The sequence below is a fragment of the Dipodomys merriami genome, unplaced genomic scaffold, assembly GCF_024711535.1.
Source record: "Dipodomys merriami isolate MVZ:Mamm:240054 unplaced genomic scaffold, mDipMer1.0.p SCAF_153, whole genome shotgun sequence".
NCBI classification, from domain to species: Eukaryota; Metazoa; Chordata; class Mammalia; order Rodentia; family Heteromyidae; genus Dipodomys; species Dipodomys merriami.
The window spans coordinates 502,555-526,180 of NW_027202860.1; the positions used below are offsets into that span (position 1 = coordinate 502,555).

Consider the following 23,626-nt stretch of genomic DNA (forward strand, 5'->3'; position numbering starts at 1 on the left):
CTGTCTCTAATTAACCTTTATGCCTTCCATGGGTGAACTTAGGGGTCTGTGACTGGTACACATTGAACACGGGCACATATTCCAGTTATCTTCTTCTGTATCTCATTAACCTGGTACATCGATGATCTCCAGTCAGTCCACTCAGTGGAATTTTGTCAAATGGGAATAAATATGCCTGTCAGGGTCACTACAAGGGTAAAGATACAGGACATGCTGACTGAAATCCAAGCTACCAGCAGAAGGAACAATCATATTCCAAAGAAGCTAGCCACTTTCTCAGAGCAATTTGTTTCCTTGCAGGTTAACATAGGTACTGTTATTAACACCAGACACTCAATAGTGTTGTACTGGACAGGGTACAAAGCAGCCCCTCTAGGCAGCAGTGGTACAAGTGCATGCCAGACAACTTCACCATGTCTTGATGATTCAGGATCTCTGAAGAAGCACTCTAACAGGGTGGTATTCCCACTTACATCTCATAAGTCTAGATACAGCCTAACAGCTTCAAAGCCCTAATGTTATGTGACCAGTGGCAATGGGATCTTGGGATTTTTATTTGCTTTGTGAAAACTGTGCAGTGTTTACAAGATGAAATGCTAGAGAAATAAACACACAGATGGTGTCCTAGAAGTGACTGCACACTGAGTGAGACTTTTTTTTTCTTCCTCTCAGACAATTTGTATTTTGCTATTTTTAGGTTCTTGGGGCCCATGTTTTTGTGTTTAAGGGTCAAGTGTTAACTCTTCAGAAAGAACCTTTAACGAGTCAGGATAAAAAACATCTGGTACAGCAAGTCTTCCTTGGAATGGATGAATCTGGAGAGAGAGGAAGAATTTGCCACCATCCTAAGATTCCCATTGGAGGCATGTATAAGTTGCTCAACAAAACATATCTATCCCTTCCTATCTACTGCTCCTTTTTATCTGAAAGAAGTGGAACAAAGAGATGTAAGTCCCACAGACTGTGCAAAATGCCAACTCGGGAACAAGACTGAGGACAGCAGCCTTGCTTACTCAGTGTGGTGGTGGGGATACCTGAAGGCCAGAATGAGTAGCAGCTGGTGGAAGGGCCAGGAAGGACCCAAACGGCATGGCCCAGATCAGAAACTGCTCTCTCCCCTCCCTCAATGACACTTCCTTATGTCCCAGGAAGTGACGATAAGCCCGTTGTGGGTGTCGTGACTCCTGGGTGTCACCCACTGCAGGGAGACCTGGTCCACCTGCCTCATTCCCAAGGAAGCCGGGGGTGGGGGCGGAGAGAGGACGCTGATCCCCGGGCCTGACCCGGTTCTCTTACCAGCCCTCTTACAGGCTGCTGAGGGGCAGACGGGGGAGGGGGAGGGGGGAGGGAGGGGGGTCTTTTGTACCCTTTGTCCAAGTATAAAGGTGACCCTGAACCCAGAGACTCCCTGGAAATGGGACTGAAAAAGAGCTCCAGCTCAGCCAGGCACGGAACAAGCCTGACCACGGGGAGGCGGAGGAGAATTTAAGAATGGGGGGCGGGGGGGGGGAGGGAAGGGTGCAGGATCCAGCGACGCACGGTCCCCTATTCTTCCACCAATGACAAGGACAATAAAGAAGGCGGGGTGGGGGGAAGGGGGACATACTAATTTGATTTTGCACCAGCTTCCCGGTCTCCCCCCCCAAAAACCGGACCTCCCCCCCCACACACACACCCCGATCGGAGGCTGGGAGAAGATCGCGCACCCCGCGGTTGGGGCGAGATGTGAAAATAAACCGGGCCGCGTTGGCTGCCGGGCGGGAGCCGGGCGGGTCGCGGGCGGAGGCGGCCCCGCATCCCCAAGCCGGGGATGAATGGAGAGGCCCCTCGGCTGGCGCGCGCCCGCCCACCCGCCGCCGGCCGCCAAGTGTGTCGGGGCGCCGCGCGCCGGGCCCGCCGCTCCACGCGCAGCCGGCTCGGGCGGAGGGAGGCGCGGCGGCGGCGGCGGCGGCCGCGCGGACCCAGTTGAGAGCCGCCGGGGTGGGCACGCCGCCGCCGCTGGGCCCGCGCGCGTGGCTGTGGCTGAGGCTACGGCGGGGGCCGGGCGGCGCCGCACACCTGAGGCGGAGGCGCGGCGCGGGGCGGCGCTGTCAAGGCCGCGCGCTCCGTCACCCGCCAGGCAGTGATTTGAGTCGCCGGCTTCACCTTCAGCCCGGACGGGGGAGAGCCTAGCGGGGTGTGGGGCGACCCTCCCGGGGGTGGCGGCCTCTCGGCCCCCAGCGTGCCCCCGCTGCGTCCGGCCCGGCCTCGCTCGTCCGGCCCGCCGTCCCCCCCCACTCCCGCTCCCCTCCCACCCTCCCTTCCCCACTCCCCCCCCCCGCGGCGCCGCCGCGGGGAGCGGCTCCCCCTCCTCTTCCTCCGCGTCCTCGGCCGCGGCTCCCCCGCCCCGGCGGCTTGTTGCACCGCCCCGCGGCCTGCGGGAGCCGCTCGGCCCCGGCCTGGGACTCGGCGTCGGCGCGCTTCCCGGTCTGCCGCACCCCCTCCCTCTCCAACCTCGGGGGGTCCCGCACCCCCCCCCCCCGCCTGACCGGCGAGACCCCGACCCTGCCGCCCGCACAAAATGTCGGCCCGGACGCCATTGCCGACGGTGAACGAGCGGGACACGGAGAATGTGAGTACCCGGAGCCCCCCCCCTCCCCGCACCTTGCCGCAGCGCCCGGGGCGCTGACCCTCCCCTGACACCCCCACCTCCTCCCGCGCCCGGGCCGCTCCCCCCCCCCCACGCGCGCGCGCACCCAGCGGCAGGGTCTCCCCACCTGGAGCGAGGCGGGACCTCCACCCCACCGCTCAGCCTCTATTCATCCCAGCCCCATTTCGCTGCCTTCCCCGCTAGGGTGCGGGTGGGGAGCGGTCAGTGGCGCCCTCTGCCCGGTGGTGGTCCTCCCGGAGAGCGCGGGGTGTGATGGAGGGCAGGGGGGCGAGGGGGGGGAGGTGGCAGAATGGGCATCCAGGAGGGCCTGACTCCTGCCACTGTATTGCCATTGCCACCCAAGTGAATGCAGCTACCTCTTTACACCTCGCTGTTCTAGATCCTTCAATCCCCGACAAACAGCTTGTCTCCAGCCCCCCCCCCCCCCCGCATTGCCCCATGACTTTGCTTTTTGTAGCATCTTGTCCACATTTGGGGTTAGTATAGGCACCAAAGGGAGAAGGATCAGGGTTGGAAGCCCGTGTGTGTGTGTGTGTGTGTGTGTGTATGTGTGTGTGTGTGTGTGTGTGTGTGTGTGATGTGTGTGTGTGATGTGTGTGAGTTTATACTGCCGTGATAGTGTAGGAGAGAGGAGTCGGGGAGAATTGCACCCACAGCCCCTGGGGCCCTGGGATTAAAGCAAAATGTTTTTCCAAAGCCTCATGCAGCCCACTGGCTTTGTATTCTCTCCCTCAAGGTAGTGGGAACAATTCCCCGGGAAGGTTTTATTGTAAATATCTCTCCTTTTCCTTGAAGTGTCACAAGGTGCATTTCTTCAAAGCCAAAGGTTCTCCAGGTCTGAACAAATTGCCCTCCGGAGTGGAATGTATTTATGCAGATGTCTGATGTTTGCACTCGTGAAAACTAAAAGAACATGAATAGAATCATTAGTTGTGTGTCTTCTGAAAAGTACAACTGGGTGTACGGGAGCAAGTGCAAGTTCGTTTGTGGAAAAGGGCTTTTTAAATTTTTAAATCCCCATGACCTGTAAAGGGACCCCAAGGTTCTATAGGGCCTTGACTGATTGACTAGTTTTAAGGAGCTAGAAGGATACTAAGTTTTGGTTGGCTGCCCAGAGCTCTCTGGTGTGTGTCTAGTTAACTCATCAGCCCTCCAGGGTTTGTTGTATGTACCAGTGATTTCATGGAGCTGGGAAAATAAAAATAAAGAAATGGTCTGACATTCTTAGACAAAAGATAAAAGAGAGAAAAGATACTAGCTCACTTCTCCCAGGGATAAAGGGGGTAGAAACACATTTTATCTTAGAGAGTAGGGGAATGCAGAAATTTAACAATTTTATTATGTGATAGGAGATGAAATTCCAGTAGGATACCATCGTTAGAAGACCTAGGAAGATGTTTGAGTTTGCTTTTGTCTTCTCCTTTGTCATGTGTTTAAAATGATACAGACACTGTTAGGATGCCACCATCAGACATTATAGCTTAATTTTGATCACAACTTGTTTTGTGTGTGTAATTGTGATTGAGAGATTGGAAAAAGTCAGAAAGACGGAAGCATTTTGTTACAGTTGAATGTTAAAGCCAAGCTGGTACAAGATTTTTTTTTTTTTGGACAAGAATTAAAAAAAAAATCTTGTCACTTGGGAGTGTGAATGATAACCTTTGTTTCTCTTAGCAACATTCCAAAAGACCTAGGGAATATTAAAGACAGCAGTTCACAGGAGTGGGAAGAATACATTGTTTTTATTTTGTCTTAGTTAACACTCTTTGCGTAGGTGACTTTATACTGACATGAGATAGTATTATAGAAACACACAAAAAAAGAATAGTACAAAATGTAGTATTGCATGTAAAGTCAAAACCACCACAATGAAAGAAGATTTTAAAGCTAACCTATAATAGTGTGGTAAGTTTTGTTGGGAGTACTTTCTGAAAATGACTATGCTGCTATATAAACTCATTTGCTGTCTCTGAACATGTTATTTCAAAGTCACTTTTACATTCTTGTTACTGTGTTATAAGTCTCCATTGAGCTCACTTTACCACATCCTAATTATCTTCTAATTGGAAAATATCTTCCATACTGTGGCTGTTAATCAATAAGGATGCACTCAGCTCTGCTTTTTGAGCTGGAATGGGATGCAGAAGTATTTAGACAAGGCTTCTCCTTTCATAGAGCTTAGAGAAGAGATAACTTAATCCCAAAAAAATACACAGTAGAAAAGTGTGTAAATAGAGATAAATTAGTTTATAAGTGTTCCAGGTGTTTATCAAAGGGGCTACTACTGGTGGCTGTAAAATCACCATTAGAGTTTCCCTTTATTGTCTAGTTAGTAGTAAATGGCCTTATCCATTCCTAATTCTCATCTGCGAAATAAAGTACCTAACTTGCCAGTTAGCCTATATCAGTGCCACATGACAGTCAAAAGCTGCATTTATGGTAGTCATTTTCAGTTAAGTGATCTAAAAAAATACTTGTGAAAAAGTTGTTTATATATTTATATATAAATATATGTAAATAAACAAATATTTACATAAATATAGTTATATTTATATAACTCAAAGACTTCTAGGTAATATCAAAATCAATAATTCACCTTATTACTCTTAGAAATTAAAGTCAACAAATACAATAATTTAAACAAAAACTTTGGAATCGAATAGTCACTTATAATTAATACAAATATTTTTATGCGTATAACATAATTGGATTTTGTGTCCTTGGGAATATGTATCTATTTTTTCCAGTGTCAGGATACACTTCAAAATGTTAAAAAAAAAAAAAAAAAAGAAAGAAAGAAAGAAATACTGATCTCTCTGTGTGAGAATTGCTTTTCTTTGAGAAAAGAAATCTGTTAGGTTATTCTGGGATAATTTCAGCACGGATACAGATAATATATTGCTATTTCTCTAAATATTTTTCAGTGAAACAAAATATACTTGAACGTTTTGGGAAAACTCTGATTATGCTCATTTCATGGGTCAAAAGTGCCATGGTGCTCTTTCTGTGTGGAAATTTGGTTCAATAGGAAGAAAGTTGATTTGAGTACTTCTTGGATTGTTTGAAAATTAAATTCGGCTTAAGTTTAAAAACCTTTAGTTAAAAAAAAATCCCTTAATTGTGAATCTTGGTAAATCTGAAATTCATGTTGATGTTGAAGTACTTGATGTAACGAAGGTAGCCATTGTGATTTGTCTGATGGAAGTCATTGTTAGTAAAATGAAAGAGCAAAAGAACAGCATACATTTACCACTGACTTTGGCAAACACCTCTAGCAACTACCATTATTACTTATTCTGCACTTTGTGTATCCCTGACTTTAGAGACCCCTTCACACTGCAATTCAGTTGCCTGACTTTATCTCCTTTATTCTGTACTGTCGGTGCCTACCTTTAGCTGAAGTGATTTCTGGGAGTTATGTAAGAGATCAGTGCCATAACACCCCCTTTTGAATTGTTTCATTTATCATCAAACTGTGTTACTGACATGTGCAGTGGTAAACATCACAAATTACAACTCAAAGCAGCAGCTTTCACAGAGCTGAGTGACCTGACCAAGGTGTAATGAATCTCACATCTTCCACTGTTCCCTTCATGCTTTTGCTTGCTTCTAGGAGGTGGTTTGTTTGTGTTTTTTTTTTTTTTTTTGCCTAGAGATTGTAAAAGAACATACACACCGATACCATGTACTTTATGAGGAAGAATGGAGTGTTTGCTTCACTGTGTTTCTGAAATGTTATTTTTTTCTGTCTGAGGGACAGAAGAAATACAAGGGACAGCTGTGTCCTTTCTCCTTTCTCCTAGACTTTACAAACCCATTGTGATTTGAATCATGTAAGTTCTGACAAGACTCCTGAAGTGATTGCAGCCAGTACTCTCTTACCTTGCTAAATAGTGGTATATGTATACAGTGTACTCCAGCGGTCTACAAAGTGGGTGTCCAGGACAATCCAGTGGGAGAAGAAATGCCTTTAATATCTATCCCTTCTCTCTGACCTGATGCCCATGAAGTGCTTAACTAGCTATTGATTTTCAAATAATAGTGATTATTAATAACTTTATAAATTATTATAATGAAATTTATTGTCATTCTTTTTTCATCTAACATTTTCCTTTGGAGGTCTTTACTTTCTTCCTGATGATCATCTTTAGAAAGTTCTTTTGGTGAAGCCAGACACAATGGCATATGCTTGTAATCTCAACTCTCAGGAATCTGGGGCCAGAGAATCATGCATGAGTTCAAGGCCAGCTTGGGCTACATTTTGAGACCTGTCTCAAAACAACAAATATTCCAAAAGGAAACTCAGAAGTCTCTTTGGTGAAGGATTGTTGTTGTCAGTCAAAAGCCTTTTTAGAGTCTGAAAACATGATTTCAGAAGGTAGTGTTACATTGTCTAAGAAGTCTATTGTTACTGTTCAGAAATCATGAGTGATCTGTTGCGTTTTTTTTTTCTCTAAAGTTCTCTTATTTTGTTGATGTAGTTTCATTGAAGTACATTTAAGTTTCTTTTCATCCTGCCCGCTTTCTGTATTTGTGAAGTCATGTCAACTTCTGGGCACCTGTTCAGTATTATCTTCTTATTACTATCTTGCATCTGATTCTTTAGTTTCCTTTTTTTGTACTTTGATTAGGTTATATTACACCTTAAACACTCCCAACAGCACTTTTCTTTTTCCCACAGGCTCATTGTCTTTCTAAATGATGAGTTATCTAGTTCAAATCATATAATTTGTTCAGATCTATCTTCTATAGATTCATTTCTTTTTGTCCCATAAATCCACAGTTGACTAAGCATGGCATTTTACTTATTTAAGTTCTGAACATTTATTATTTTATGTTATTTTATTTTCTTTCTTGTGCTGATACTGAGGCTTGAATTCAGGACCTCTTCCTTTCATTTTTCTTTACCAAGGTGAGCTCTCCACCATTTGAGCCATACCTTCCTTTCTTGCTATTTGCTGGTTAATTGTTGTTAAGAGTCTTATGAACCACAATTCTTAGTTATATTTAAATCTTAAAATTGTGGTAGAGAACATATCACATAAGATCTACCCCCGTAAATCTTTTGTCCAGTATTGTTAACTGAAGAAGACAGTTTTATACAGAAGATTCCTAGAAAATTTTCATGTCCCATGAATGAAACTTTATACTTGAATAGTAATTCTCTTTTTTCCCTTTCTCTTCATCTTGTGGCAGTCACCATGGTTATTTCTGTTCTGATTATTTTGATTACTTTAGATATTTCATATTAGTGGAGTCATGAAGTATTCTTCCTTCTGTCACTGGCTTACTTTATTTTAGCGTATTGTCTTCACAGTTCCTCTGTGATTTAATGTGTGACAGCCAAATCTTTTGATAGCCAAATAATATTCCATTTTTTTGTGTGTGTGTGATGTGTATGTATATTTCACAGTTTGTTTATCCAATCATGTGTTGATGGACATTTGGATTATTCCTACTGATTGGCTAGGTTAAAAATCCTGCAGTAAACACTGGAGTGCAAATTTCTCTTTGAGACCCTGGTTTCAATTTGTTTGGGTAGAAACCAAAAAGTTGGAGTTGCAAGTCATATATTGGTTCTACTAGTTTCTTGAGGAACTTGTATATATTTTTTTCATAGCAGCTGTGTCATTTCACAATTTCAACAACAGTGTACAGGGTTCGAATTTATCCTTGTTATTTTTGATGACAGCTTTTGTAAAATATATGAAATGACTACCTCATGTATTTTGATTTGCTTTTCTCTCATAGTGATGTTGATCACTTTTTTATATACCTATTGGCCTTTTGTATGTCATCTTTGAAAAAATGTCTATCAAGTCCCTTATGTATTCTTAAACCAGATTTATTTGCTCTTCAGATGTGGGTTCCTTGTATATTTTGGATATTAACTCCTTATCAGATACTGTTTGCAAATATTTTCTCCTGTAAGTTGTCCTTTCACTATTGTTTTCTTTACTGTGCAGAAACTTTTAATTTGGTATTGTCTTGCTCATTTATTTTCTCTTTTTTGCTTGAACTGTTGCCAAGACCAATGCCATGAGGCTTTTCTTCCATTTTCCTCTACTATAGGCCTTAAATCTTAATCTATTTTGAGTTGATTGTTGTGTGAGGGTCCAGTTTCATTCTGTTGTATGTTTGCATTCAGTTTTTTTCAGGATCCTTTGTTGAGACTGTTCTCTTGATAAAATTAATTTGACCATATTTGCATGGGTTTATTCTAGGCTCTTTATTCTGTTCAGTTAGTCTCTATGTCTCTCTTTATGTCAGTGCCATAATGTTTTGATTATCATAACTTCATAATGTTTTGAAGTCAGAAAGTATGAGGCTTTCAGCTTTGTTCTTTGTTATAATTGTTTAGGCTATTCAGGGTTCTTTGTACTTCCCAATGAATTATAGAATAGATTTTCCCCCTATTTCTGTAAAAAAAAAATACTATTGAATTTGATAGGGATTCAAGTACCATTGAATTTCGATTGAGTTGGTATGACTATTATCCTAATCCATGAACATAACTTTCCATTTCTTTGCTTTATCTTTAATTTCATTCAGCAGTATTTTGTGCAAATTTTGGAGTGTGAGTCTTTAACCTACTTGGTTAAATTTATTATTTTTTTCTTTTCTTTTTTTTTTTTTTTTTTTTTGTCGGTCATGGGGCTTAAACTCGGCTTGAGCACTATTCCTCAGCTCTTCAGCTCAGGGCAAGAACTCTACCACTGGAGCCACAGTGCCACTTCTGGTTTTCTAATGGTTAATTGGAGATAAGAGTCTCACAGAGTTTCCTTCCCTGGGCTGGCTCTGAACTGGGATCCTCAGATCTCAGCCTCCTGAGTAGCTAGGATTGCAGGTGTGAGCCACTGGCACCTGGCTTGTTTCCCACTCTTAAATATGCTGTTAGCTGTGAGCTTTCACATATGATCTTTATTATGTTGAGAGAATTTCCTCCTATGGTCATTTGTTGAGCAGTATTCTCATGAAAGAGTATTGGATCTTACCAAATTCTTTTTCTGTAACTATTGAGATCATCAAGGAATAGATGATACCTGCCAAATTGATAAGGACATATTCTTTGCTCACTCTGCTGATAGAAATGCTGAGCTTTTCCAGAAGTACTATCGTAGTCACATCCAGAAACAATGTTTTCCAGCAATCCAAGCCTAACTTCACAAAGTTTATGTTTCTAGTGTCTCCATTTCTTCTCTGCTGTCCAATTAATTGGCATTAATATAATTAATCATGAAGTGTCTCTTGTAATCCTTATTTATTTATTTTGTGGGTCGTGGAGCTTGAACTCTGGGCCTGGACTGAATTGCTTAGGGACAGACTGTCCCTCAAGACTAGTGCTCTACCACTTGAGCCACAGTGCCCACTTCCAGCTTTTCTGTTTATGTGGTGCTGAGGAATTGAACCCAGGGCCACATGCATGCGAGGCAAGCACTCTACCACTGAGCCACCTTCCCAGCCTCATATAATCCTTTTTAATCAACTGTTATTAATCTTTTCTTTGATTTCTGATTGTATTTATTGGTTTGCTCTTGTACATCTTAGTCTAGGTAAAGTCTTGTTAATTTTTACTGATCTTTTCCTATTGTTTTTTACTCATTCCGGATAGAATCATTATTATTTCCTTCCTTCTCTTTCTCTGGGATTAGTTTCTTTTTTTAAGTCCTTGAGGAATAGAGTTTGATTATTCATTTGAACTCTTCCTTATTATTGTAAATATTTTAAAATTAAGTAGTTATAAACCTCCCTCAGTACTACTTTTATTGTAGCTTTTAGATTTTGATATGCTATGTTTTTGTTTTTAATCTGTCCTAAGGTATTTTCTAATTTCCTCTTTGATTTCTTCCTTTGCTCATTGGTTGTTCAGAAGTGTTTGATGTCAATGTATTTGTGGATTTCCCAGCTTTCACTCTGCCATTTATTTCTCGTTTCATTCCATTATAGTTGGAAAAGATACTTGGTATGATTTCAGTCTTCTATTTGTTAATTTTTTTTGTGGTGTATGTGCCTTTGTGTTTTGTGTATGTGAGTATGTGTGTGAGATGGGGAAGGGAAAGGAGAAGAGGGGGGAGAGAGAGAGAAAGGGAAAGGAAGGGAGAGAATGAATGAATGAATGAATGGAGAATGAGAGTGAATATCCTGTTGTGGGTGCCTAAGTAGAACACATAACATGCTACCATTAGGTGGTATAAAGGATGTTTTCAGTATGTCTACTAGGTCTACTTGATCTGTAATGATGTTCAGTTCCTCTTATTTCCTTATTGATCTTCTATCTGGATGTTCTGTCTGTTATTGAATGAACAGTGTTGAAATTTGTTACAATTGTGTGGCTGTTTATTCCTGCCTTTGGTTTGTCAATGTTTGCTTTATATAATTAGTTCTTCTGTTAATTGCATATATGTTTATACTTGTTATATCTTCTTCATGGTTTGACTCTTCTTTCACTATGTGATGTTCTTTACTCTTCTGACAGGTTTGTGTGTGTGTAAGTGTGTGTGACAGGTTTTGTCTTAAACTATCTAACATAAATATGACCATTCCTGTTCTCTTCTAATTACTGATTGCATGGAAGATCTTTTTCTGTCCTTTGACTTCCAGCTTGCATGTGTCCTTAAATATAAAGTGATGGTTTCTTTTTTAGACATTTAGTTGGATTTTATTTTTTAAGCCATTCAACTCTATGTCTCTTGACATAGAGTTGTGGGGGGTACTTCATCCTTTATATTTTATGTAGTTGGTGTATGTGTTCTTGATGTATGCTTGCATTTTCCCAGTTTGTCTGTGTGAAACTTGATGGGGGGTGTCTATTTTGAGGATTATGTCTTTTCAGTTAGTTTTTCTTTTTCTCCAGTTGGGAACTTGTTGATTCAGGATAATTTAGTATCTACACATTTTAGTATCTTTTGGTAATTTTGGCTCCATGGATCTTAATTACCACAGAAAGAGTGAAATAAGCTTATACATTTTCAATAATTTCACATTAAATGAAATGTGAGTTTACCATACTAAACTGTGGCATTTCTGAGATTCTACATCTATATATGTAAAAACGTTCATAACTCTGTGTTTTGTTTTTCCTTTCAAAAACCTTAGCTGGTAACCAATAGCTCATGCCTATAACCCTACTCAGAAGGCGGAGATCTGAGGATTTTTGTTTCGAAGCCAATTTAGGCAGAAAAATCTGAGTGACCTAATCCCCAATTAGCTAACCAAAAGCTCAACTGGACATGTGGTTCAAGAAGTAGAGTATACTGTGAGCAAAAAAGCTGAGCATGACTCTGAGGCTTTGAGAACAAGCCCCAGTACTGATGCACACATGGCAGACAGACAGACAGACAGACACACACACACACACACACACACACGCACACACACGCACACGCACACACACACATTTAAACATACAGAAAATCAGTAGATTTTGGAAACTTTATTACAGTTTAAAATGATTAAATTGCTTTTTGTTGTACTGGAATTTGAACCCAAGTCCTTGGGTTCACTAGGGTGATGCTGTCTTACTTAATCTGTGCCTCTGGCCCTATTTTTCTTGCTGCTTATTTCAGAAATAAATCTAGTGGACTTTGTGAGTCTGGCCTTAAGCTGTGATCCTCTGGATCCCAGCCTCCTGGGTTTCAAGTGTGAGCCATCAGTGCTTGTATAAATGGTTAGTTTCCAAGAACACCTAATTGTCATCAGGGAAAGTAGAATGTTTTGTGTGTGTGTGTGTGTGTGTGTGTGTGTGTGTGTGTGTGTGTGTGTGTGTGTGTGTGTGTGTGTGTGTGTGTGTGTGTGTGTGTGTGTGTGTGTGTGTGTGTGTGTGTGTGTGTGCGCGCGCTGGTACTGGGGCTTGAACTTGGGGACTGGAGGTCTTGCTTAGCTTTTTTGCTCAAGGCCGGTGCACTCTACCATTTAAACTATACTCCACTCCCAGCTTTTTGGTGGTTAATTGGAGATAAGAGTGCCTTAGATTTGTCTATCCAGGCTGGCCTCAATCTAGGATCCTCAGATCTTAGCTTCTTGAGAGTAGCTAGGATTACAGGCATGAGGTATTGGCACCCAGCTTAAAGGTGGAACTTTTATAAAGAATATTTTACTAGCAGAACCTTTACGAAAGTTTTTTCTTAATAGATGGATTAAAATGTGTGCAACATATTTAAATAACTGTAGTTAAATAAGATGACCCACTGTCTCCTCTTGTGTGAGGGATACCTTATCCATGACAATCATTAAAGTCAAGTATCAATATAAACTGAGTTTACAAACAGTCCTTTCATTTTCTGCCTCGCACAATTTTTAAGATTTCAAACATTAAGAAACATTCATTTCAAAAATTGCATAAAATAATGTTTTATTAAATACTGAAAAGCTTATGCCATTAGTATTTAATATATTTAAAATGTTCTGCTTTTTTAATATTTTTATGCATATAATTTATTTGCAAGTTATATTATTTCCATCAGAATTCCTATAGGGAGTTCAGAATTTAAAATTTTAAATATAGAGGCCCTTGGGCTAAAGTTGAGGGACTGTTCGATACCTCAGAGTTTAGCATTTGTCTGTAGATGTTCATAGATAAACTCTTTCTTCCTCACTAAATTTGAAAATATTTTGAGGGCGCACATTCCTTCTAACCTTGCTTTTATATATCCTGTATTACTAGCCTAGTTTAGGATTTGCCATATATTTTGGTACTAATGATTTAACAACTCAAAATCTATTTTATTTATATATTCTCAATTGTTTCAAATACACTTCCCTAACCACTTCCATCATCACATTACATGTTCTTAACACAATTTCTCCAGTAAGCTCTAGATGTCTCCTTCCCTGAATCTTGTGATGCAAGTATCTTACTGACTAGGTGTGATAATGATTTAAGTGATGGTAATGATTGCATTTAGTCTCATCTTTCTCTTAAAAGGAAAGAAGAGTTATGGTTGATGGCTATAGGAAGTCAAAGGAGAGAAATGATGTGACAGTTCTTTCATAGCTTATGACAGCTATAGAATTTTCTGGTTTGGAAGTAATAAGGTGCATGTATGAGCCACATGTAGGTGGAAGATAGAAGCAGGTAACAATCCTAGGTTCTTCTCTTCCTTCTTCCAGCATTACATAGCTAATCATGTTAGAAGAGAGGAGATGGAGCAAAACGAGTTCACCACACAGTGCATTTGGTTACGGGCCGAATCTTTCTTCAGAGGCAGTATTACTTAATAGTATTTTGACCACCTTATCAGTGTAGTTCAGTGAGTAAACAAGCTGAGAAACAGTCCAAAAATTTGGTGACCTGCCGGTAAAGGATATAGTAACAAACTCAGTATGGCTCCCTTTCCTTCTGGGAGCCTAGTGCAGATTTCACAACTTGAAAAGAGGTTTACTTTTATTTCCTTTTCTATTCATTTCATCACAATTGAAGCTAATAGAAATACAAAGGCAAGTGAAACCTGTTCCCTGTTCTGGAGTGACTCAGAGTCTGAAGAGGGAGATAGACATAGAGACAAGAAGTTCAGTAGAAAGTTACAGTTCCCTGTCATCTGACTGATCAGAACACCAAACAAAGAAGGCTGGTGAGGCAGGCCTAGGTGCTCAAGACAGCCTGCAGGTTAAATCTGGAAAGAGATGTTTGCCAAACTGCTCTATGGGCTGAAGGAAGAAGTAATGATGCAGCTCGGAGGAGGGTACCATTTATTGGAGGGGACTCCATGGACTGCTGGAGAGTAGGTGGTACTCTGTGGGCCTTAGTAGGAATGTTCCTAGGGAACATGTAGCTCCTGGAAGGTTTCGTTAAAGGCACAACATGATTACATTTGTATTATCTGAATCTGTATGTTTTAGAAACTTTGCAGGTTTTCAATTCAGTGGGATACTTTGTCATGGAAGAGCTTTAAACATTTGTAAATACGTTCTTTGTCATACTGGAAAGTGTTTGGTAATGGGAAGTTGCCAGTTCTTGAAAAAAACGTTACCAGCTAGGCGCCCCCGTGGCTCAGGCCTGTAAACCTAACTACTCAGGAAGCTGAGATCTAAGGATCGCAGTTCAAAGCCAGCCCAGGCAGGGAAAGTCTGTGAGACTCTCATCTCCAGTAAACCACTAGAAAACCAGAAGTGGCGCTGTGACTCAAGTGGTAGAGCGCTCGCCTTGAGCTGAAGAGCGCAGGGACAGCGCCCAAGCTCAGAGTTCAAGCCCCACAACTGACCAAAACAAACAAAAAAAGTTACCAAACTATAGTTAGGCTACTCTGACTTTTCAGCTAGTTTTCAACCTCCATCTTTTGTATTCATTTCTCTCCTTGCTAGCCTAGTTTTAGCAAAGGGTCCTACTGAATCACTTTAGTAAGGTATTATACTTTATATCTGGTCAACCTGGATATACCACTAAGGTCTTTGTCTCTACCTTTGTTGTTTCCTCAAGAATTTTCCATCTGCCACCTCCCACTCTGCTCCTTGACTATAAATCTGCAACCATCTTTGCTGTATGAGAATTGAGGCTGGTATCTTACTCTTTTGATAACATCTCTATTACAGTAATAGTGAATAATGTCTTCCTGACTTTTAACAAGTGTGAAAATACATTTTTCTTTAACACTAGTTAAAATTATCACTTACTGAAATCCCGTGTATGTGTGCAGTGGTGTATATTGGGATTAAGATTAGAGAACTGTGAGCCACGAGTGCCCAGATTGTCTTTGAACTTTTTAATCACTACACCATGGGAAGAAGACTTATTTCATTGCTGTTTTTACTTATTATTGTCTCCTAACTTCAGGTTACTTTGAGAAGAACATTATTACTTTTTAGAGCTGATCTACAATCTACTTATTATACTGAAAAAGATCAAGAGTCTAGGAATCAAAGTAAAAAGCCTTGGTGCTAATGAGTTACTAAGCTAGGTTATCTTAGAAAAGTCCCTTACTCTTTCCTCTTTATGGCTGTTAGGGATGCATCTAATTTTGGTACTTATAAACTGCTTTGAATGTCTCACAGAAATTATCAACTGAATCACATTACTAAATCATGCCACGGATCCTCCTGCCACTTAAAATTCTTTTTGTTGACTGTTTAAATATCATAAATGAGAAGGAAAGAAAGTAGTAGCCAGAGGCTACCTGTTTAAACCTAGGGATTGGTGCTGGTGGTGGAATTCTGGGCATCTCACATGCTAGGCCAAACAGACTACCCTTGAGCACTCTAATGAATTCTTAAATACCATTGCCCAGAGGGAAAGTCTAGAACAGAGAAGGTTGATCCCTAATGCTTGATCTCTTAAACCTTTCCCTCATACCTTCCTCTTAAGGCAGGAAGAAAAACAAAGGCAAAGAAAGAGTTTGTCAAGGAGACTCTTCTCCTTCTTTTGGCCAGAAACCAGTATTTATCACTTTACATATTTTGCTTTGTGTATACTTGGTGACAGCATTTTCAAATGGTACTGCAATTTTCTTAAGTTTGTCCCACATGTGATGCTACCAACTCATTAAGACTAGGAACTCTATGAATTCACATATTATGCAGTGGTGTCTGGAGTTTGCAGAACTACTTGTGCCAAATTAAAAACAGCAAGAATACATGAGTACCATATATTCCTTTTCCTGCAGTATTTTAGCACAGTGCTATCTAGGCACATAGTAGTAATTTCATTTCATTCTGATATAGTACTAGGTACACACAGTATTTACCTTTTGGGGGGTGGGGGTCGGTTATGGGGCCTAAACTCTGGGCCTGGGCACTGTCCCTCAGCTCTTCAGCTCAAGGCTAGCACTCTACCATTTGAGCCACAGCACCTCTTCCAGTTTTTTATCCTGCTTATGCGGTGCTGAGGAATCCAACCCAGGGCCTCATGCATGCTAGGCAAGGACTCTACCACTGAGCCACCTTTCCAGCCCTTACTGTTTAAATTCTGATCATTAAATTCTAAACTTAAATCTTTTGTCCTATATTTTGTTTGTTGAAAATCATCAGCTAAAATTTCAATGTGCTAAAAATATTTATTTTGAAAGTGTTTTAACATTTAAATTGGTATGATTATTAGCTTAAACTACATTAGGAAATAATTACTAGATTCTGTTAGGTTTATTTAACTAAACTGAAGATCATAGAATTAAACTTTTACTACTAGAGTATTAAATCAAATGTAATGATTTAGAGAACAAATTATCTATTGTAACTTCTGGAATGAGTTTTCTGTAACACTTTTGTCCTTGTGGGAATGAAAGAATTAAGAAGCTTGGAAAAGAATTTAACACCATATTTTTAGCTTATAATTTAGGCAGATGTTTTCTTTAATTCTCTGGGGACTTGGTTGTGTTTGCGTGTAATGTTTTCTGGCAAGTTGTATTGAATGCCTTCCCAGAGGAGCTCTTGGGAGTATAGGGGAGGAGTGCCTCTAAAATAAATACCCACCCTCAGTGAGTCCCTGTCTGCTTCCTGTATCTCAACCCCCACAGTCCAGGGTGTGTGGGGGAATGGGAGATAGTAAATGCTTTTGTGTAGCTGCTTGATGAACATGCTCTACAGCCAGACCCTGGGTTCAGATCCTAGCGCTGTTGTCTGTGAATTGTGATTTGAGGAAGCTGTTTAACTTCTTTATGCCTCAGGTTCCATATGAATATATGTATATATTCACAAGGGAATTACATATATCCATATGAATATATGTATATATTCACAAGGGAATTACAAAAATGCTTACCTTTTGTTGTGAAGTTTAACTAGTTGAGCATGTACAGTGTTCTCACAACAGTGCCTAGCATCTAGTAGAAACTATGTAAGGGCTAGCTGCTACTAATACTATTACACTTGCATGTTGGAAGATGTAAATATGTCAGAGTTTTAAGCGTATCCCAGGGTTACTAGATTATACATGGTCCACCTTTTTAAAAGTTTTTGTATCTTAAGACATGGACTTATATTCCTTTTTAGACCAAGGAGAAGCATTAAACTTACAGTTTAATGTAATAATCCAGTAGTTTAACTTTCTGGTTTACTGGATGCTTCCATTATATGTAAGAGGAATGAGTTGGAAGCTGGCTTATCTGCAGGTGGCTTGGTGATCAGGAAACTAGAGCTCACTACAGAGGGGCAAAGTTGTTTAGTGACATGGATGTCTTCTCTGGAAATGGGAATGTTTATAGAGTGTTGTATACTGTTTAAGAACTCAGACTTTAGATAAGATACTTATTCTCATTCATCCGTTTAAGGTATATGACTTTGGACATGTTTTCTTATCTCTAAAATAGGGACAATATATATCTGGCATATAGTTGCCAGGTTTAAATCAGTAAGTTTATATAACATACTTTTTAAGAGTAATATTCAGTAAACACACTAAAGAACCAAGGAATCAAAACAAGGTAAAGTGAAAACTTGCATTTGCTGATGAGAATATCTTTCTCTATGTGCCTCCCCCAATGATGAAAACACACAAAGAAATAAATTTCTTTTTTTCCTTTAGCCAATGCTTACTGTTTTCTTCATGTTATACTTTCATTCTTCGGACTGCCTTTGAATATACTTGAATTGTGTAAACACCCTAATGTATTCTCTCTCTTGAGACTACATTGATTTCACTGAGCCCAATTAGGCAAGTCTTAAGTCAGGAAAATTCAGATTAAAGATCATTTTGATAATATTATTGTATATGCTATAATTTGATCTTTTTCTGCTGTTGTCTTTTTTAAAATGATATACTATATTTTGACCCCTTAGAAATTTTAAGCAAAGTTTTGGTGAAATGATGAAATGGTCTTTATTTGTATTTGGTATTAGTAGTCTATGTTTGTCTTGCGTCTCCTCAAATATATTTCTCTTTAATTTTCTAAAAATAATATTTTTGATGGGTAATTTTTTAACACAGAGGAATTTAGGTGTGTGTGTGTGTGTGTGTGTGTGTGTGTGTGTGTATGTGTGTGTGTGTGTACCAGTTTGGGGCTTGAACTCGGGGCCTGGGCGCTGTCCCTGAGCTGTCCCTCGTTGTGCTCAAGGCTAGTGCTCTACCACTGAGCCACAGCGCCACTTCTGGTTTTTGAGTAGTTAATTGGAGATAAGACTCTCATGGGGACTTTCTGCCTGGGCTGGCTTGGAACCACGATCCTTAGATCTTAGCCTCCTGAGTTGCTAGGATAACAGGTGTGAGCCACCAGTGCCCAGTGAATTTAAAATTTTCATAATCATAACCTAAATTAGAAATACAAGTCCATGTTCAACAAACTTAACTTTTAAGTAAGAACATTCTGATCTACGTTATTGCATCTGTGTTCAGTCAGGGAAGCAGAGTCCTATGAGTGATCTAGAATAAGGCTTTACTAAGGGATCAAATTTCTACAGTTGTGGGAACTGTTTAAGCATTCTGTATGAGATTGCTGTTTCAGAGTCTCTTATTAGGTGGCAAAAATCTTTGGGGCCAAGATCAGAAAAGAAAGAAGAATGTGATGTGAAGAAAAGTGAATACAAATTGGAGCCTGTGAAGATGAACTGGAGCCTGTGAAGATGAACCAGAACTTAAACTAAAACTGCTTTTAGTCTGAAAGAGGTGACCTGTAGGATGAGCTCTAGTATTTCCTATCAGTTACCCATGCACCTGGATTCAGATTCACAGCAGTTGAAGCAAGTGATCCAGTACAATGAGTCCTGGCTCTGCTCCATGCCTGTAAGACATGCCATCACATCAGCTCCATCAGACATGAGCTATGTCTGGTTCTGTACTGATTTTCAGAAGTTAGAAAAGGTTGCTGTTTTCGTTTTTGCCTTCCAAATGCATGCGAGTTTCTCTTGTGGTTAATTCTAACCCAAGGCCACAGGGAAAAGAGAATTCTGGGAACCACAGTTTCAGCCTGGCTCAATTAACACTGAGTCCATTCAGCCCATCTCTCTTGTCATTTTGGTTGTCTATTTTAAGTATGGCTTGTGCCCACACTTCTCTTAACTATATTTAACTTCCAAATAAAGATAGTAGCAAAATTATTCCTTTGCCTAATGTGACGCAGCTATCATAGACATTCCAAAAAACATGCAAATCCTCTCCTTACAAGAAGATATAGTCTCTGTCCATTTTTGGATGATATTTTTTTTCCTCCTTGGCCACATTTTAGTTTTTATTTGCTGTAACTCCCATGTTAACATTAAGAAATTATGTTAACACTTTAATTTCAGAGGATAGGGAAATGGGAATAAAAAGAGAAGAATTGGTTAATATGTACCCAAATATCATCATAACAAAATAAGAAATGTTTCTAAGTATTAAAGTCTTCATTTCTGTTGCTGGTCGCGTGGTCATAGGTGATATTTTAGTTACCTTCTACTACTAATTCCATATTCCCTCTGCCCTCAGCAAATACTTCAGCTGATTATAGTTTTTACTTGGTGAAATAACCAAGCCCCTCATTCCTCAGGAGTCTGGGCCTTCAGAAGTTGTGTCTATATTGGGTTGTTGTAATTTTCCATTGACTTCTCTCAGGACATAAGAGTAAGTAGAGCTCCCCCAGAGGAGCTCTTGCTATTTAGACATACTCCTCCTTACAGTCATTATGTAATAGCAACACAATTTTCCATTGATAGGATCATTCACCTCAGTATGATAACCTTTTTATCTATTAATTCACTACTGCGAAGAAGTTGCAACTTCCAGTTTAAAGGACTATTGCTGTAACACCTAGTAGAACATTTTCTCCCTAAGTACCACCTTCTAGAAGTTGCAGGGACTAGAAAAAGAATTTCACTAGTGGGTCTATAAGGATAATAGTGAGGAAAGCTACTCCTGTTTATGTCTCTTGATTCCTGAACCTGTGAATTCTGGCTGTGGGAGAAATAGCATCATATATTAGTCACTGGCTTATGGTACATATTGCATCCTGAAAGATGTTACTCCGGCTCTGCAAGGTGTTGTCACCCAGCTGGCATTGTTACAAAATCTTTAAAAGGCCATTCCAATGTTTTACCAAGCCAGGTGCATCAGACTATTGGGAAATATAGTAAGACTGGTAAATTCTCCAGCAGGAACGCATTTTCATGCTTCATTTGCAATAAAATCCATTTCTTTCCTAGAAGCAATGTTGTGTGGAATACTATAATAGTTAAAAAATAACATGACGGGAAACATTATTCTGTGATTCCAGTCAGTGGAGATTTTGGAATCATCCTGGAAGGTGGAAAGCAAATTGTTTATTCTAGGTAGAATAAAAAATGAGATAATGGACAAAGCACTGTCCATTCTATCATGCGAGCAGTCCAGTATGATCAGCCTGCCACCATTTAACTGGCTATTACTGCCACCCCCCTCAGGAATGATTCCATTTGGGGAGCTCAGTGTTGTTCTCTGTATTTGACACATTTGCCTTAGTAAATGTTACTACATGTTTCCAGGCCCATATATAATCTTCATTCTCACTAAGGTGGTGGGGATGAGTGATTACGTAGAGGGTGGCTTATATGCATAGCATGAGCCATCTTTCTGAGTACCAATTTAGATGAGGCACAACTAATATTCAGGGAGATTTATTCATACTGTTATTAATTTTTAAGTATATCTAACTTTCAAAGCATCTTAGAAATAATTGGCCTTTTTTCAAGATGTTGCCTTGATGTGGCTCTTTGAGGTATGAGGAGTGACAAAATGTATTTCTTCCCCAGTGCTGGCCTGCCATGCAGAAGGGATGTCTCATCAAATTTCTGTACTAGATTCAAGGCTTGTGAGAAGTGTGGGCTTCTCCTGTGGTGAAGATTGCCAAGTCTGTGTTCACTAAGGTTGTTGGACTTACCTTGTGTTTGTAAGTAGAGGTATGGATTGATTCCTGCTGTTCTGTATAGCCTTTCTGTTTCTTCATGCTTTTCAGCTTTTCCTCCATATTCTTCCTCTTTTTTTTTTTTTTTTTTTGTCGGTCGTGAGTCTTGAACTCGGGGCCTGGGTGCTGTCCCTGAGCTCAAAGCAAACACTTTACCACTTGAGCCACAATACCACTTCTGGTTTTCTAGTGCTTTATTGGAGGTAAAAGTTTCATGGCTGTTCCTGCCTGGGCTGGCTTTGAACCACAATCCTCAGATCTCAGCCCCCTGAGTAGCTAGGATTACAGGCATGAGCCACTTGTGCCCAGCCTTCCTCTCATTCTCTTTTCAGGATATAGTCCATCTCTTGTTCATCTGACCCTTCTTATTCAAGATTGAATGGAGGAAGCTTTTAATCTGTTATCTTGCCTAGAAATCCCAGAGCTCTGTTGGATTACCCATAATTTATATTACATTTTATTACTTTTAAAACGAGAATACATGGTGCCTTTCTCTTAAGGGTAGAAGGATGCAATTCTTTGTTCTTAAAGGAATATTTCAACATGGGAAAGACCATTAAGCCCCTGGGAATTTCACTGAAGAGTCAGGCCCCTGAATTTTTGTGGAGTATATTTTTGGTATACTGATGTATTGACAACATTTCTGGAGAAGTTGTAACTTCTTGCTCACCATATCTATTCAGTTTAGTATTAGCAACATAATGGGCTAGTGTGGCATCTTGTGAAAGGAGAAGTGATTTTTATTAATGTTGCTGTGAACTAAATGTAGTTTTCATTTGGAGATACTTTCCAGAAGACATTTGATAGTGTTTGGAGACATATTTGGTTATGACAAATACGGGTTAGGAACTATTGGCATCTAGTGAATGGAGGAGAGGGCAAGCATGCCATTAAACATCCCATAGTGCACAGGACAATCTCCTGTAAGAACGAATCATCTGGCTCAAATTGTCTGCTATGCTGGGGTCGAGTAACCCTAGACTAGATTGTAAAGTAAGGCTGGAGATGTGAAATATTCCTGAGGCATAAAAGTGAACAAAGAAGCACATTGCTTTGGGTGTTCTTGACTAACATATATGGGAGGAAGAAAGCACTCACCAGCTGAGTAGTCATACACTAGATGTCAAGAGTTGTAATGTGTTGATTTGATCCAGGAAGCAAACCACATCTATAATAGCAACCTTCATTGGAATTACCAGCAGGGATTAAGTTTTGATAATATATTGTCCAAAATTCCTCGGTCTTCTGCTCAAGCCCCAAACGCGAATTGGGTGGAAATGTGGTAAGATTACTATCCCTGCATCTTTTAAATTGCTTATAGTAGCATTAACCTGCAGTCTACCCAGGAAGCAATATTACTACTTTTGGTTTACTATTTTAGTAAACTCTAATAGTTCTACCTGCCATTTTCTGATATTAATACCCTCATTTGCAGTCCAAGGATGGATTTGTATGGGTTTTGACAGGTGCTGAGTTATGTGTATTTTCAATTGTGTGTTCCAGAGTTGGGAAAGTAACGTAGGCTGTTTTGGGTAACCCGTTGGTTTTGCTGTGAAGTCACTTACAGACTTACTCTGTAAGTTTATTGATAATCTAATTTCCAGAAGCTTTGGCCCAAACATAATGGCTTTTAGTCCAGTGCATCATCACCCTAAGAAGTTGTCTAGTTTCAAGGAGATCTGGTCTCCCTTTCAAGAGTATTCTAGTTCAACTCTGGGAGTTGAAGTGCTGTGACTTTACTTTTTTATTTAAGTCAAAAGCACTTGACTTCAACAATTCATCCAAAAAATCATACACCACGATCAAACAGAATTCATTTCAGGGATGCAAAGCTGGTTCAATATACGCAAATCAATAAGGATAAGAATCACATGGTTATTTCAATAGATGCAGAAAAGGCATTTGACAAGATCCAACACCCCTTTATGATGAAGGTTCTGGAAAAATTAGGAATCCATGGAACATTCCTCAATACAATGACAAACCTACAGCTAGCATTATACTTAATGGTGAACAACTAAAGCCATTTCCTCTTAAATCAGGAATGAGACAAGGATGTCCACTCTCTCTACTTCTCTTCAATCTAGTATTAGAATGCCTAGCTACAGCAATAAGACAACATAAAGGGGATCCAAATAGGGAAAGATGAAGTAAAACTCCCTCTTTGCAGATGACATGATCTTGTATTTAAAGAATCCCA

General features: G+C 40.2%; 1 protein-coding gene across 2 annotated transcripts in view; it reads left to right on the plus strand.

Moving 5' to 3' along the window:
* The first annotated feature begins 2,370 nt into the window (after positions 1-2,370).
* Mark1 (microtubule affinity regulating kinase 1) overlaps positions 2,371-23,626 on the plus strand; it is a 91,490-nt gene continuing 70,234 nt past the window's right edge. Inside the window, exon 1 of one of the 2 annotated variants that reach the window (XM_070022771.1) lies at positions 2,371-2,611. In XM_070022771.1, coding sequence (XP_069878872.1) covers positions 2,561-2,611 — 51 coding nt within the window. In that variant the 5' untranslated portion in view covers positions 2,371-2,560. The remainder of the gene's footprint in view (positions 2,612-23,626) is intronic. The other variant, XM_070022772.1, reaches the window with a different exon arrangement.